The 16111-nt window shown below is 35.1% G+C and overlaps 2 protein-coding genes across 2 annotated transcripts in view; both read left to right on the top strand.

Moving 5' to 3' along the window:
• Positions 1-748, top strand: part of LOC139692493 (mediator of DNA damage checkpoint protein 1-like) — a 27562-nt gene extending 26814 nt beyond the window's left edge. The window contains exon 8 of the mRNA XM_071590710.1: positions 1-748. This exon is cut by the window's left edge and continues 409 nt beyond it. The gene's annotated coding sequence lies outside the window, so the exon portion shown is untranslated.
• A 5762-nt stretch (positions 749-6510) lies between these two features.
• On the top strand, positions 6511-11341 carry LOC139692068 (ribosome biogenesis protein WDR12 homolog). Its single transcript, XM_071590097.1, has 9 exons — positions 6511-6581; positions 6733-6818; positions 6898-7114; positions 7233-7373; positions 7529-7710; positions 7890-7966; positions 8816-9062; positions 10945-11077; positions 11164-11341. Exons 1-9 carry the CDS (start codon positions 6520-6522, stop codon positions 11300-11302), a joined length of 1284 nt encoding a protein of 427 aa, XP_071446198.1. The 5' UTR covers positions 6511-6519; the 3' UTR covers positions 11303-11341.
• Positions 11342-16111: the final 4770 nt, after the last annotated feature.

The following is a 16111-nucleotide window of genomic DNA, read 5'->3' as shown; positions in this document are numbered from 1 at the left end:
TACAAATTGAATATTTATAAATGGCTGTGAATATTGCATCATTTTTAGTACTCTTGTTGTATGACATTGTACCTTGTGAATTAGTTTAGGAGAATTTCAACAGCTCTCACAAATACAGGTTGATGTTCATGTCAATCTTGTATTGGAATGATAATACAATAGGTCCTCCAACATAATATTTTTTATCATTTTTCCCAAATCTGATTTAGAAAATTAAAAGTTAGCTTTTATCATTGTCCTGCATAAATTCTGTCCTTGAAATTATCTTTGATGTTCAAATGGAAGTTTTGGATCTACTCTTGTACAGCTGAGTTTTATGTTGCCAGTGTTTTCATATTTTACTTCAGTGTTTTATGTACATATCTTATTGTATGGCACTTTTATTTACATTTATAAAAATTGTTTGGAGAATATAATCTCATATTACACAACTGTTACCTTGGGCAGCCTTAATGCTCTAATTTTTTCATTAAGAATTACATTAATGAAGTGCAGAATATCAGGCATATCTGCTGAAATCTCGTAACACCAATGTTAAAATTGTGTTTAAGTGCAAACTACCCAAGTGTCAAGAATTTTAGTTGTACCAAGGTTAAAGTGATAGCCTTTGTGAAGTGTATTTGCTTTTTTTATTTCACAATCATGAAAAATAATTTGTATATTTTAGCCTCAGTATTTCAGTTTCAAAGTGTGCGGAATACTGAGTAAATGTGTACCCATAAAAGTAAATAGAATTTGTGTATATTATTTGGACCAAAAATATAGGAATGTTTTTATTGTCCAAAAGTTTCATTATTTATACATGGATTTCCAGGCATGGTATTTTTTTGGCCCTTGTTTCCATGGTCTGAAGTCTTGAGGAATCTCTTTTAATTATTTTTTTAAAAGTAATGGGACTATATTACAAGCCAACCTTGGTTGGGTAATAAGGAATTTAGGGTAATGATAGGCCAAGGCAGATAGTATATTGACTTAGAGTCATTCTGTGGACCAGGGATGTATTGAAGAGGAGTAATTGAATTCCATCATAACCTTCAACCTATAGAATTTCAGAATGCTGACTTAACTTTTAATGTCAAAACTTCTAGATAACTTGATACCTTAAACCAACACCAGGCATTATTTTTAGACTTAATAATCCCGGTGCGAATACATTTTTTGATCCCATTGAAAAGTTATTCCCTGTGTATTTCAACTGTGATGCTTCTCTTTCTGCCATTCATCGACCCAGATCATGGCCCAGCCGCCTCCAAGAGAACTTGTCTAATTGAGACATACCTTTCCATAGTTCTCTAAAGAAACAGTTTTTATGCACAATGTTATGTATGTTGCTAAGGATGTGCAGTTATAAAAATCCATGTAATTGTAGTGTGACTTGTGTTAACATCCTTCCTCTATTCAGAATCCAGCCTTGTCTTATTAAAAAAATATAAGGGTCTTCAGATCTTGTTGACAAATGTACAGTACAGTACCTAGATATGCCCCTTTTTTATATTCAACTTGAAATTACTCAAGGTGCACTGAATTTAGAAAAAGAAATTGTTACCTGAATGTGAAGTTCAATACTTAGATATTCCATTTTCAGATCAGTTAAGAAATTCGAACAATTTTAATCTGTGTATTATTTGGTGTTAAAAAATACGCCCGCTAATGTTTTGCTGTTTCCATTGTGACTGCAGACATTTGCTGCTGTCAAAAGCCCCACATTATTGTCCTTCATAATCAAAGGAAATGTTTTTTTGAGTCCTTTTTTATAAAGGCAGAATGATTTCATTCAAAATGTCGTTTAGGGTAAAATACTAAGTAGAAGACTAATGGGGGCCAAATATCTTATTTAAGAAGAGTCATGGAGAGAATAAATCTTTGCATTTATAAGGATCACTGCAATGCCATTGGTGTTGAACAGTTACACATTTCCTGTTGAAGGTTCTTGTCTAATTTTGGGGATCAACTGTATCCACTTCATGACAATATGAGGGAACTTGGGTGATTAAAGTTATATTTCAATGTTTTTACTGCTTTTCAAGAAGTAATTTCCCTTTGCCTTTTCTTAGCTGAGGAATGCTATGCTTGTCTGAGCTGACTATTCTATTTCATCAGTCATTGTGAGTCAGTGCAGAAAGCACATTTTCCTTCTTCACATTGGTGATAGCTATGTCCCAAAGCTGTTAAATTTGCCAATGATAAACTAATTCAGAATGTCAATTTTGTTAGAGAACAGGATGCCATGGAACCTTGACTAATGTATGCAATTGGTTCAGAAAGAAAAAGTTAATCCAACATATGAGTTTTCCATTCACAAGTGAATTCATGAAGGTATTTAATAATAATTAATTGTTCTTTCGATCAGCTACGTGACAGAACATGGTCAGTATAATGAGGAAAAGGAATAAAATATTTAAAATATGCAAGAAACATTACTACTCTGTACAAAGTGTCACTCAAAAGAAAACATCATTCTAATTGCAATTCGTATATGTAGTATTACTTGAGGGAGTAATGACTTCTTTAGTTAAATTTTAAAAGTAGTCACAGTAGACATTTTTTGAGGTCATTGGCAGTTTCTTATAAATAAGTGATGCTGTGGGATGTGGGCCTTCCTTAGAATTAGTGAGTGATTATTTTTCAAGTGTATGTTCTAGCTTCCACGTTTCAAGAGATCATGCACGGTGGGATTCGCATAAACAAACATTGTTTCTTTTTTAAAAGTAAAGAGCAATGTAAGATGTATATGCAAGGCAGAGTCATTAATTACAGTTCCTTAAATGGTGGCCTTCCTGGGGTCCTAATGGGGGCATTGATGTTTGTTGGGATGTTTTCTTTTTTTTGGGCATGAGGCTCTCAACCCCATCACCATTTATCCATTTCATGGTCCCTTACTCATACCTCTTCTAGATGACTCCCATTTATTCTTTGCACAAAGAGATGCTTGTTTTTTGTATCCTTCCAATATTTCATCTATTGACCTAGATATACTACCTTGATCAAAAAGTTCCCGGAATAACCACCGTGTGGCGCTCCCATCGTTCCGATTTGAGTTCTGTTTTTTTTTGTTAAATTGGTACATCTGTTGTTGATATTCCCTTTCAATCTTAGTGTCATAACTTGACATTTGCAAAAGTTACGTAGCCAAGAGTACATCTATCTCTGTGTGTGTTGGCGATTTTTTACAATTTCAGAAATGGATTTAAATTTGCAACAACGAACTTGTATTAAATTTTGCGTAAAAAACGGATTTAGTGGCGCACGGACGTTGGAAATGTTGGAAAAGTGTTTCGGCAACGATTCTCTAAAAAAAACGGTCGTTTACCAGTGGCACGAGCGGTTCAGAAGTGGTCGTGAGTCAATCGAAGATGATGAACGCAGTGGCAGACCATCGACATCGAAAGTCGGTGAAAAAATTGATAAAGTAAAAGAAATGTTGGTCAATAACCGCAAATTAACCATCAGAGAAATAGCGGAGGACTTGAACATTGCCTATGGATCCGCCCAAGACATTGTGGTTAATGATTTGGGTTTCCGTCGTGTAGCAGCAAAGTTGGTGCCAAAAGACCTCAATTTCATGCAAAAAAGAGACCGTGTTGACGTCGCAAAAGACATGATTTGCGAGGCTGAATCCGATCCCACATTCATCAAAAGGATCATTACTGGAGACGAGACGTGGGTTTATGAGTACGACACGCAATCCAGACATCAGGCAAGTGAATGGCGTTCACCAAATGAGCCGAGACCAAAAAAACCACGTCGTTTTCAGTCAAAAAAGAAGGCAATGCTGACGGTTTTCATGGATTACAACGGTGTAGTGCATCATGAATTTTTGCCAGAAGGCCAGACAGTAAACAAAGAGTATTATTTGGGCGTTATGAGACGTTTGCGTGAAGCAATTCGCCGAAAGAGACCAGAAATGTGGGCAGAAAACTCGTGGATTTTGCACCATGATAACGCACCGTCGCACAGTGCTATCATTATTCGTAATTTTTTGACGAAAAATGCAACAAATACCATCCAACAGCCACCGAATTCACCTGATTTGGCTCCCTGTGACTTCTTTCTGTTCAATCGAGTTAAAAAACCATTACGGGGAACGCGTTTTAGCAGCCGAGAGGAAGTAATGGAAAAATCGCAGGAAGCACTGATGGACATACCGAAAACCGAATATAAAAAATGTTTCGAGGATTGGATCAAGCGCTGGCATAAGTGTGTTGCAGTCGATGGGGATTACTTTGAAGGGGACAATATAGATTTAGATGAATAAACTTGTATTTTTAATTTTCTGAATAAATTCCGGGAAATTTTTGATCAAGGTAGTACTGTCATATTGGGCACATTACATCTTAATATAGTTTTCCCAAAATTGTCTCATGATAGGAAATTCAATTTTAACCATCTGCTTTCTATGACAAAAGAAATATTTATTGCATTTCAATTTCTATTCTTTTCCTGTCATTTGCAGATGACAGTAGAATGTGCCTGCTTAAATCTACAAATTTCCAGTACCTACCTATAAGATATGCAGAGAGCATATGAAATATATTTTGTGCATTCAAGTTTAGCTGGAAGGGTTCTATGGTAATTTAGGCCCAAGTTGACCTTTGGCCTCTCAGATTTATTTGAAAATTGCAGAATATGCTGGATTTCAAAATCACCAAAATTTTCACTCACCCAATCTCACGGGAAAATCTGTGTTAACATTTTTCAATGGCTCTTCCTCAATTCATACTTTATTCTAAATTTCATAATGCCATTTAAAGGCTTTAAAACAAATTATTGTGCAAATATTTCAATTTTGAAGTTATAAGTGTTTAAACTTTTCATGTGCATTAACTTTTTTCCATCTATTATTTAAAAGAAAAAATCTCTCCCTTGGACCACAACCTTGATGTGGTGGAAGGGGTTGTGCATTCCAATGACCCCTATAGCTGTTTTGGCGGAACCAATGATAATTGCTCCTGGTAGTGTTACCAATGTCAGGTGGGTAAAGGAATAGAATCCAGATGAAAGGTAGTCTACACAGCATCTGTTCCACAGTGAGGTGGCTGCGAAGGCATCTGTCCCCGAAGGGCCAGCCATTGAGTGATGGTGTTACGTTAAAAACACTATTGAGGAAGGAAACATGAAATCACCTCAATTATTAATACCCTGATTTTTATGATGGACATTATAAAGATAATCAGTCCTGGCAACTATGGAACTTGGCCCAATAGGCTGTGTCTCATGCGCGGCAGCAAGGGAGGCAAGGCTTACGGAGTCGTCATCTCATGTAAGTCTTATAATGCAAAAACTGACATCAGCAGCACAGAAGATATAGAGGAAGAAGACTGAATTAGTTAAATAGGAACTTGTAATGTTAGGACAGGAAAAATAGAGAATATAAAACGAAAGATTGAAAGAGGATATATAGATATTTTAGGTCTCTGTGAGGTGAGATGGAAGGATAGTGAGGAATACTGGAGTGAAATAAAGCATAGGGGATGAGAGCCAGCGAGGGGTTGCCATAATATTGAATAAAAAGGTAGGAAAAAGAGTAATCAACAGAGCAAGCAATGGATAGAATATTGCCAGTAGAGGTGAAAGGAGAACCAACCAACTTGGTGATAGCTCAGGTATACACGACACCAAGCAGTCCTAAGGAGGAAGAATTTGATGGGTGTAATGTACTGGAAGTTAGAGGACACAATCGCGTGTGTTCTAGGAGGGAAAAATTAGATAGTGATGGGGGATTGGAATGCGAAGGTAGCCGAAGGAAGAGACTGCAATGAAGTGGGGGTGGATTAGGTATGAGGAATGTCTGCAGGGACAAATCAATTGAGTTCCGTAGGAGACATGGGCTGGTCATCACCAACACTTGGTTTAGATACCATTAAATATATAGGTACACCAAGAAAATGCCAGGTGACTGAGAAAGGTATTTAGATTATATTATGGCTAGGCACATATTTAGGAATAGCCTGATCAATTATTGTCAATTGTGATCAATGGTGGAAGAGAGGGGATTGGTGGGAGAAATCATTAGGAGGCATGAAAAATGGATGAAAGGGCTATTGATTGGCAGCGGGATTTTGAAGATTTAAGAGGAAGATAGAGGGGAGAATGCTAGCCAAACGAGGAAGGGCCAGGAGTAGTAGGAGATGTTGAACTGGATGAAGGAAATATACCAAGTTGAAGAGGGGCTCGATATAGAGTTGGAAGAGTGTTTTTAGGTGAAAAAAATATTTGTTTGGAAGTTGTGCCCATCTAAAACCGACATATTACCAAATAGTCATAACATTGCCTTAAAAGCCCTTTTTTTATCAAATAATTATAATATTAATTTGTTCCCAATTTGAGTTTTAAAGGAGCCATAAAATTTTAAGGGTCTGACTAAAAAGTACTTTAACAGAATTTGGAATAGTCACAAAACAAAATGTTCCATTATTATCAGCCTTTTCGAAATAATATTACGAATGCGTTCTCCTTATACCATCTCGAATTTCCTCTACAAATTTCGCATTTCGTGACTCAGTTGTTCAGTTTAGAAGCATGGCCTCCTCCTTGGACGCTCCTGATCAAATTCAAATTCGCTTTTTGAGTAAACAGGAAAGGTAAATTTTGATTTCTCTGTACGAAAAATCAGTAATTGTTCATAGAATTTACATGTCTACTTAATTCCTGAAAATATTGTTATATTCCTTCGCGAGTGTTATACACGTGTAACGGTGCATGCTCAGTGTTATGGTTTTTAATACTTGCCAGGTATGCAGTTCCGGACACTCCTTTTTCTGTTCCTTCAAATATAACATGTGAAGGCCTCAATACTTTGGTCAATGAACTGCGAAAAGGTTAGATGCTGCTAATCAGTGGTGTGATTTCCCTTTTAGTTCCTCTTCATGTTGCTAAGTTTCCATTCTGTCTTTATAGAAAATAGGAGAGGGGAGGAAGACGATGAGGTCGAATTTGATTTTTTGGTATGTCAGCAATTCTTGCGTGCTACTTTATGTGAACACCTTGTAGAAAGAGAGGTTTCCAGTGAATTGGTTGTTGACGTTGAATATGTGGAAAGGCACCCACCACCACAACCACATGAATGTTTGATGCACGATGATTGGGTTTCTGCTGTTGAGGCTTGCGAAAACTGGTATCTATAATACGACTTCTATTTTTAATTAATCGCATTATATTTATTCATGTTGCAATGTGTTGTGATTATATGAGTTTTTTATACGCTGGTTAATTCTGATTTTACGTTTTCTTAGGATTTTGACTGGCTGTTATGATAACACTATTCAGATCTGGACCTCGAACGGCAAGCATTGTTTAACAATTACTGGTCATAATGGTGCAGTGAAAGGTGTTACCTGGCTCAAGATAATTCCAGGATTAGCTCTATTCGCGAGGTAAGGTTATTATTTTGTAAGATTCCGGGAAGACTAATGCTTTGTAAGCTATGATCAATTAACTCTAATTCTCGATTCTCTCTTATATTCCTTTCTATTTCACAATATTTTTTAAATTATGCTTTTCACAAGCTTTTCACGATGTCGATTTTCAGCTCATCCCAAGATCAAACTGCCATGGTATGGGAGTGGAATATGGAAAACAACTCTGTGCATTGTGCAGCCATTTTAAAAGGTCATGAAAGAAGTTTGGAATGTGTTGCAGGAAATAAAAATAGCGAAGATCCACTGGTTGCTACCGGAGGTTGGGACACGAATATAAAACTTTGGTCCTCATGTAAGTCTGGCATTTTGTATTGGAGTTGCTGGTGTTATTCTCTTTTAATTTTGCCGATGAAATAATACTTGTTGATGGATTATTGTAAATATAATGCCGTTACCATTAAATATGATGCCGAATGGAATCTGATATGTGTGAAGTTTCTTAAACGCTGTGGTGTTTATTTATTTTTGCAGCACTGGATTCTCCTGGTGATGAGCGAAATGATCACACTGCTGCCAAAAAAATGAAGTTGAGCGAATCGAAGTGTAGGGTGAGTAGTAGTGACAAGCATGAATGCAGGGATTATTATGCATGTTTAGTGGAAATGAGTACTTGGACGGAAAAGTTAGCATTTTTATTGGGGAGGGGTAAGCGTCTTTATTCAGTTGATCTTCGCTGTTCCTAAAAAACTATGACTTTGATACAAAGGCAGTGCTTGGTATGAAGGGGAGGAAATTCTTGGGAGAAATCATAAGGAGACCGGAAAAATGGATACAGAGCATATTGATTAGCAGTGGGATGTTGAAATCTGTAATAGAGGGGAGAATGTTAGGCAAATGAGGAATTGGCAGGAATTGAATAGGGGATGAAGAGGGGCATGATATAGAGTAGGCTGTTGAGTTGTGACTGATTAGTAGGTTGATTAAGATACCATCATCTTTTGATTTCCATCACTCCCCATCTTTTATCTTAATGATTGTCCCAATAAATTCAATCAAGATGATTCTGAATCTAATTCATAAATGATTGATGCTTATATAATTGGACTTGTAGCATATGTTCCAAATATTATCCGTCAAAGATTTATTCTAAAAAATGTTGAGTTCTACTTTAATTACAGTCGAAATCGCTTTGTAGACTGTCTAATATGTTCAATCTCTTGAGCGCTGGTGCAAAGAAAGAAAACTGAGTGTACTTTGATTGACTTGTTCATTATGAATTAATGGCCTGTATGTTATTTAATTTCTAAAGTTTCACAAGTATAATACATGTTCATATATTCTGAAAGAAAGGTACATCGCTTTGTGCTGTCAAGCAACTTCTCCTAAACTCCACTAATTATGATTATTTTTCATCCAGTTTCATTTTTGATTTGAATCTCTTGGTTTTTTTCAATCAGACACCTAAGGCAACGTTAAAAGGCCACCGAGAAGCAGTATCTGGTGTGCAATGGATAGCCAATGATGAATTGGTATCCTCATCTTGGGATCACACTGTACGCATTTGGGATGTCGACACACACACCATTAAGCAGGAGATAAGTGGAAACAAATCAATATTTGATATCTCATGGTCTCCTTTGTCTCGATGCTTAGTGACAGCATCTGCTGATCGACATGTTCGCCTGTACGATCCTCGTTCCACGGGTAAGTAAACTGACTTGAGAATATGAGAACTAAGGTGCTTATCAATTTGTGGCTCATTAGTCAATAGGAACATAGTCAATTGATATCTAGTTCGGCTCTAGTGTCATAGTGTAGAGAGTTTTAGAAAACCATTTAATGGATAGGTTCTTAGAGAATAAAAATTTATATGCGTCCATGAATGTGCACTCATGCTCATATATATCTACATTGCGCAGTAATGCGGTTGTTGTTGGGTTTGAGTTAAGTTTTAAAAGTTAGTTTTTTGATAGAAAAATCTATGGGTGATTAAACATAATTTGTTTTTGTTTATTTATTGTGTTAGGGAAGTATGCGAGTACTTGAATCTGTCGATGGCTGTCATATGTCTTATTGTATAATGGTAATACGATCTTTCAATGTAATGTGGGGACGTAGTAATTCCCTTGGTGTTACCTATAAACTGTTGTCCTGTACCATTCAAAATATCTTGACCACTCTATTTATGACTTAAGGTTATTAAATCTGATACAAATTACTTAAAGGACACATTTTATTTCTCTCTTAAAAAAATGAAATAATTGAGTTGGCGAGAGACATGAACAATAATGCGGAAAAAATTACCATGTTTCTTGGTTGACCATGAAATTTTGACTTCAATTTAATTTTTTTATGTATCTCATGTGTAAGTTGACCCTAGTTTTTTTTCGGAAACAAATGGTGCCAAGTTAACACCAGTGAATTAATTATAAATTGGATTAGTAAAATTTTGTAGAATTCATTTTTTCTTGTGATAGAAACTAAAATAAATATAGCAAACATTTTGTGGTAATTATCAAGTGGTAAATAATGTTTATTTATTTTTTCATTTCAATGTACTGACCATCATCATCAACAGTAAGATTTTGAGTGCATTTCAAAATTTACTGCCAATGACTCAAGTACTGCTGTAAGTGCTTTAACCACTGTAGTGCAACAATTAGGCCGCAGTAGTTTTTGTGACAAGCAATAGTAGTGAATTTTGGAATGCTTAATGGTAGGAATGCAACTTGCATCTTAAATAATATGCATTTTTAACTAACTATTACTCTCATTTGTTGTCTCAGGCGTAACTTTGTGGAATTTGCATAACATATTGAAATGTAATGAAATAATTGACTTTGTAATTAATAAAGTGTGTGGAATCACAAATTCAATTATTTCATTACATTTCAATAACTATTACGCTGTCGTGTTTAGGTTGGATCCTAAGTTTTGTAGGTATACCTTGCAAGGTTGACCTATGCAAAAGTTCATGTGGTATATATTCTTCTTTTGTTCACCATTTATATTGTAACTCATGAAAGGTGTTTAAAAATTGTCAAAATAGGAATTTTTTTTGCCTCCTAAATATGGTCACAATAGAAACCCAAGTGTCATTCATAATTCTCAAGGCAAATGCTGAATCCTTTCAAATATCCATGCAAAGAAAATTCTGAAAAATGATGTATTTAAGAATAATTTGCAAGGGTAGGTGGTTTTGAGAATATCTTGTCATTTTGATTTGTAGAGGCACATAAAACTTGTAATGGACTAGAGTAGTTTAATAATTGTAACACTTTATTCCCGTGAAAAATTTTCGTAGTTTGGCATGAAAAGAAAAACTGTGCTGAGAAAGGAATGTGCTGAACTCGTCAGATTTTCTTTTTCTTCATGAAATTGATCCAATTAAGTTATATTGTCAGTCTACATCTGTTGACACCTCTGTGGCAACATAGTCTCATGTTCCTTGCCGGAAGAATGTCGCTAATTTTGCTAAATGGTTTTGTATTTCATTTTCCATGAAATTTAGCATGAACACTATTTAATGTGGTTTTTCTACTTGAGTGGTGTTGTGTTATCAGAATTTTGTGTTATGCAATTGCAGAAGGATCTCTGATCAAAGGACAGTATACATCTCATACGGCTTGGGTTCAATCTGTTGGTTGGTCATCTGTGGATGAATTCAATTTTATTTCTGGAGGATATGACAACCAAGTAAAATTATGGGACACAAGAAGGTAGGGTGTTGCCATTTTTCTTTTATTTTGTGGTGGCGTTACCATTTTAAAGTAGCGTAAGCATTAATTTATATGTTTTTCTGTAGTCCAAAGGCACCTCTATTTGACTTGACGGGCCATGAAGATAAAGTTCTCTGCTGTGATTGGAGTAATCCCAAGTTAATGGCTTCGGGAGGAGCTGACTGTACTCTTCGTACATTTCGGGCGAGGCAATCAAATGGATAATGTTGTAAATTGTATGAATATATATAAATTTAGTTTTTATATTATGCCATTTATTTAATGTTTTCCCATCCTTAATCATGAATGTGTACTTGATGAAATTATGTCTCCAGGGACTTATAAATTTTTCTAATAATTGCAAAAAATGTTTTGTAATGAGAAAGCAGTTTAGGTAAAATTATCCAACTCGGTTAAAAAGAAGTTCATAGTAGAGTTACTCAGTTGAGTGATGAACACTTCATTTGAGGTTATGGGTGTATTGGGGGCTGAGAAATAAATTCTAGATATGATCATTCCAGCATACAAATTCTAACATACCTCAAAAGAATATCTCAAAGTTTGCCGTCGTGCATCTCAATCTTGTTTGGTTAGTGGTAAATAGGGTAATGGTATCTCAAACTTGAAGGCTACTTTTTACAAGTGGCATTGTTTTTTGAAGTCTACTTTCAACTCAAATGTTAATTTGGATAATTAAACCTAATTAAACTTATCATATAAACTTCTACAAGTCATTTTCAGAGCATTGCACTTTATAACAGTTTAAGATAGGCAGCAAAGGAGATGCAGTTTTGCATCTCCTTTGCTGAGAAATAAGATATTTTATTGTATCCTTAATAATTAAGTTAAATCCAAAGCAGTGATTAAGGAATTTTGGTGCCAATAAGCATTGCCCATTACCTCAATCCTGGCCTTATTATAGATGGTGGTCATCACTGCCCAAACTAAGCTGTGGTGAAGTGGAATGAATGATATTTAAGGGAAAATATAGTTTAGGGTGTTTTAATTTTTGTGTTGTCATTGTAAGATATGTTGGCTTTGAACAATCATTTGAAGAACAATCATGTGTTTCACCTGATTTCTTGAATTACCACGACATTGTCTGCATGAATGCAAACCTATCAATGTGCAGTTTGCATTTAGCATGACTTCTATTGGATTGTGCCATAGTTTCTGTGCTATTAGTGGAGTGATACTTTTTGGAATTCAAAGTTTTAGTCAGTTAGCAGATTGAGCTGTGTCATTATAGAGTTTTAGACAACCCCCTTAAGGGTTACTGTCAGTCATGGTAACTGAAAGTGTCTCAGAATATTATTTGTCGTGAAATCTTAGTCGTGGAAATTGCTCAAAAATTAAAACAGGAGATGAGAAATTTGGAGCTGTGCTGAAGTGCGATAAATTCACTCAATGATTTGAATGCATATAATGAATTATTAGTATTACCCAGGTTTTGCTTCATCATGAGATCATTAGGTACAAAATATTATGTTGTATGTATGACTTAGACAATCATAGGTTGGAGGGGTTTATGGTATTTCTGAAAAAGGGCCGAGTAAAACTGAAAAGGACTCAATGAAATGGGCTAAGGGTAAATTGGCAGTAGTTATTAGGGATGTGGTTGGAAAAGGGTGAAGGGAGGAAAAGGATGTGCGATGACACTGATCATCAATTGTTGAGTCCTCTCCCTCTACCTCAGTACTCGAGGAAGGGAAGGGGGAGGGCACACATTCACACTAGTCACAACTCCGTCATCGTTAAATACACCCGTTGGAACACTTCTGATCTGGTTATGTTGTCACTATTCTTGGCAGTATGCATTTTAAGGAGTCTCAGAATGATGGTGGAGGAGCACTGTTTTGTTCACTTGGATGGCTTTGCTGATCTAGGGAATTTAATTCCTTCACTATCTCTGTGATGAGTAACATCCATATAGAAAAGCCTGAAACTGTTTCCTCTATTAAGAAAAGGAGTTATGGTGTAGTATAAACTTCTGCATTCTTCTCTAACTTGCACTCTGGGAATAATGGATAAGGTTTAATAGCTTGACATAAACAGGCCATTTAAAGGTATTTGAAATTATTATTGGCTGCTGTAAGTTACTAATAACTAGTTATGCTTATTATGTGATAAGATATATGCATATAATTCTACTTTTTTGTGTTAGCAGCTTGACTTTTTCCTTTTAGGATAATATTTACCCAATGGCGGCATTTATAAGGCGGTAATAATCTCATTCTCCCCTGTATTAAAACCTTCAATGTCTCAATATTTCCTCCATTCACTTTTTCTGTATCCATAGGATTTCATCTACTCACATCCTCTCCTTCTTTCAGTGTTTTAAACTTTGTCATTTGTTTTTCTCTGTTCTAATTATTTAAAATCTGTGCCTTTCAAATTTGCTTGTCACATCTGCCATCAATTCCCTTCTTGCAGATGCTTCCTTTGACAATCCTATCCGCTTAATTTCAATGCTATTTTGCCCATTTGCTCCAAAATACTGCTGAAATATATAAATTGATCTACTTACTCTTGTGTATTTCCTCCTCTAATATTCAACTAGTCTTCCTACTTCTTGAGAATCCAAATAATTAGGTTTAATTTATGTTAATCTTTGTTTCATATTCCTCCCGTGAAGGTTCTTTTAATTGTTTTTTTAAATTAGTTTGAGTTTGCAAGATAAATAAAAGCACTTGACTCAAAAATGGTAAGATTGATGAAGAAATTTGGATAACATTGATTCCATTATTTATCTTCTTTCATCCAAGTGGTTCAAATATTTTTTGCTCATTGGAAACAACTAGGTATTTTATAAAAACCCTGCTTAAGAAATGATTTAATCCTGGTAGTGTGAAAATCTTGATCACATGTGATGCAACCTCTATGTTTCATTAACATACCTCCAGCATGGGCCACAGACAGGGAAAGAATTGTATAGTCGAATATAATCAATGTAAACCATCAAACCAAGGTGGAAAGTAAAATGAAGTAGTTTTCCATTGCTGCAACACTATGTCTCTCTTTTTGCCTTCTCAATTACAACCTCCAGGTAGATGTGTGTGCATCTTGGGAAGCTAGGTGGCAGAGTCAGAAAGCGTCGTACTTGTGGATAAGGCTGTGGTGAAATTACAAATTCAACAGCACAACGTAGCTTATCAATGCAATCATGCCCCAGAGCATCCTGTGGCTCAAGCCTTTTCTCACATTGCAGCTTTCTTCTTCAAGAGTGTATTTTTTTGTACACTTAAAAATGGTTATTTCAAAAGAAAATTCTTTTAGTGAAACTTGACTCATTATAAACTAATTAAACCTGTGGAAGTGCATTCTAAAAATTATCTCAAGTAGTAACCATGGCGAGGTAAAAAGAGAACAAGCAGTTTTCCTTGAGACACTTCTGCATTGTTCAGTGAAGTATGACTATCATCAGTTTCTGTAATCATAATAATTTTCTTATTGAGAAGCGTTTTCAATACAGTGTTTTGACTTGAGTTCCTATTTTTAATTGTTAGCTGGAGGATTAATTTAAAAGTTATTTCTGAAGCAACTCCTGAGAAATAAAATTTGTCAGATTAGGTTTTAACACGCTTAGCGGAGGGTACTGTAGCTGTAAACTTCCCTGCCTGCGGATGGCCATGGGTGTCCATTCACATTCACAAAATTGTACATGCCTTTTGTTGCCCACAATGCAATGAAAAATCATTTTAAAAATGGGTTAAGTTCCTCCAGGGTTTTCATCCAACAGTTATTAGTTTTTCAGTGTGGAATCCCATTGAGCCATTGTCCATCCCAATTAAAAAGAGAAAAGCACGATTAAGTTGTACAATTTTCAATATTTCAATTTCTCTCTAAGATGCTTTTCTGTTCGGCCAGGTGTACATATATTGATGAGACCAAAATTTAAAACTGGAAACTATGCTGGTGGACCTCTATTATTCCACGTTATAGACATTGAAAACACTGGATGCCATTTGGCTGTGCAAAGCATGACGTTAGGGAGGAGAAAGTGTGTGGGAAAAGGTATGCTCAAGGTTGTGGAAATGAGGTTAAGAGTCTGAATATATATATATATGTGTGTGTGTGCATATATATAGATATGCATGTATGTGTGTGTGTATATATATATACATATATGTATATGTATATATATATACATATATGTGCATATATATATATATATAGATATGCATGTATGTGTGTGTGTGTGTGTATATATATATATATATATATATACACGTGTGCAGAAATATATATATATAAAGTACCATTTTGCTTGTGGTTTTTTCTGTAGTTTTTCTATTATATTAAATCGGTTCTCTTAATGTACTTACCATTATTATATTTAAATTAGTAATTGAGTATTTATGGATGGTTGGTGAAGAAACTATTTCATAATATGAAGATAGCTAGGTCCTGAAGAATGCAATTCTTGTGATCTAGTCGCTGGTTGTGGTTACCATAACATTTATATAACATTATACATTTGTGTCCTACCTCTTTTTTATATTTTCAATCCAATATGGAGAATAAAATCAGATTATTTCATCCATATGGTTTTGATCATTTTTAGTTCAAAATAACTGTAAGATACAGTTATAAGGATGTTTCAAATAAGAACTTAAAGTAATCATTATGATTTAGGGAAAAGAAATTTACCCTATTATATATACCCTATAAATATACATGTTGGTATTCTTGTTCTCCTGGGATACCTTATATATCGCTCTGAAGTAATTATTCTTACTTATTAAAAAATCAGTTTCTTTGATAATATATATATCATTTTGAAATAGGCAATTTAAGGAAAGAAAGAGCATTTGAAAATTAGCATCAAAGGAAAGTGACCACTATGGTGAATGTATGTGTCGTTTACCTTTTATCCTCTTAGAACAAGTGTTTAGAGAATGAACTCTTCCCCTGAAAATTAATGTCTGTGCAAGTGCCAAGAAATTTTCTGTTGCCAATCCTTCTTTCATGGAAGAGAATATTTCGTATTAATGGTAAATAAGTTTATTTATTTATTTAACATCTTTATTGGGG

Source organism: Hetaerina americana, unplaced genomic scaffold (genome assembly GCF_022747635.1).
Source record: "Hetaerina americana unplaced genomic scaffold, ioHetAmer1.1.p SCAF_4, whole genome shotgun sequence".
In the NCBI taxonomy this organism is placed as follows: domain Eukaryota; kingdom Metazoa; phylum Arthropoda; class Insecta; order Odonata; family Calopterygidae; genus Hetaerina; species Hetaerina americana.
The sequence above is the reverse complement of the archived record's forward strand: the minus strand, read 5'-3'. Positions and strand labels throughout refer to the sequence as shown.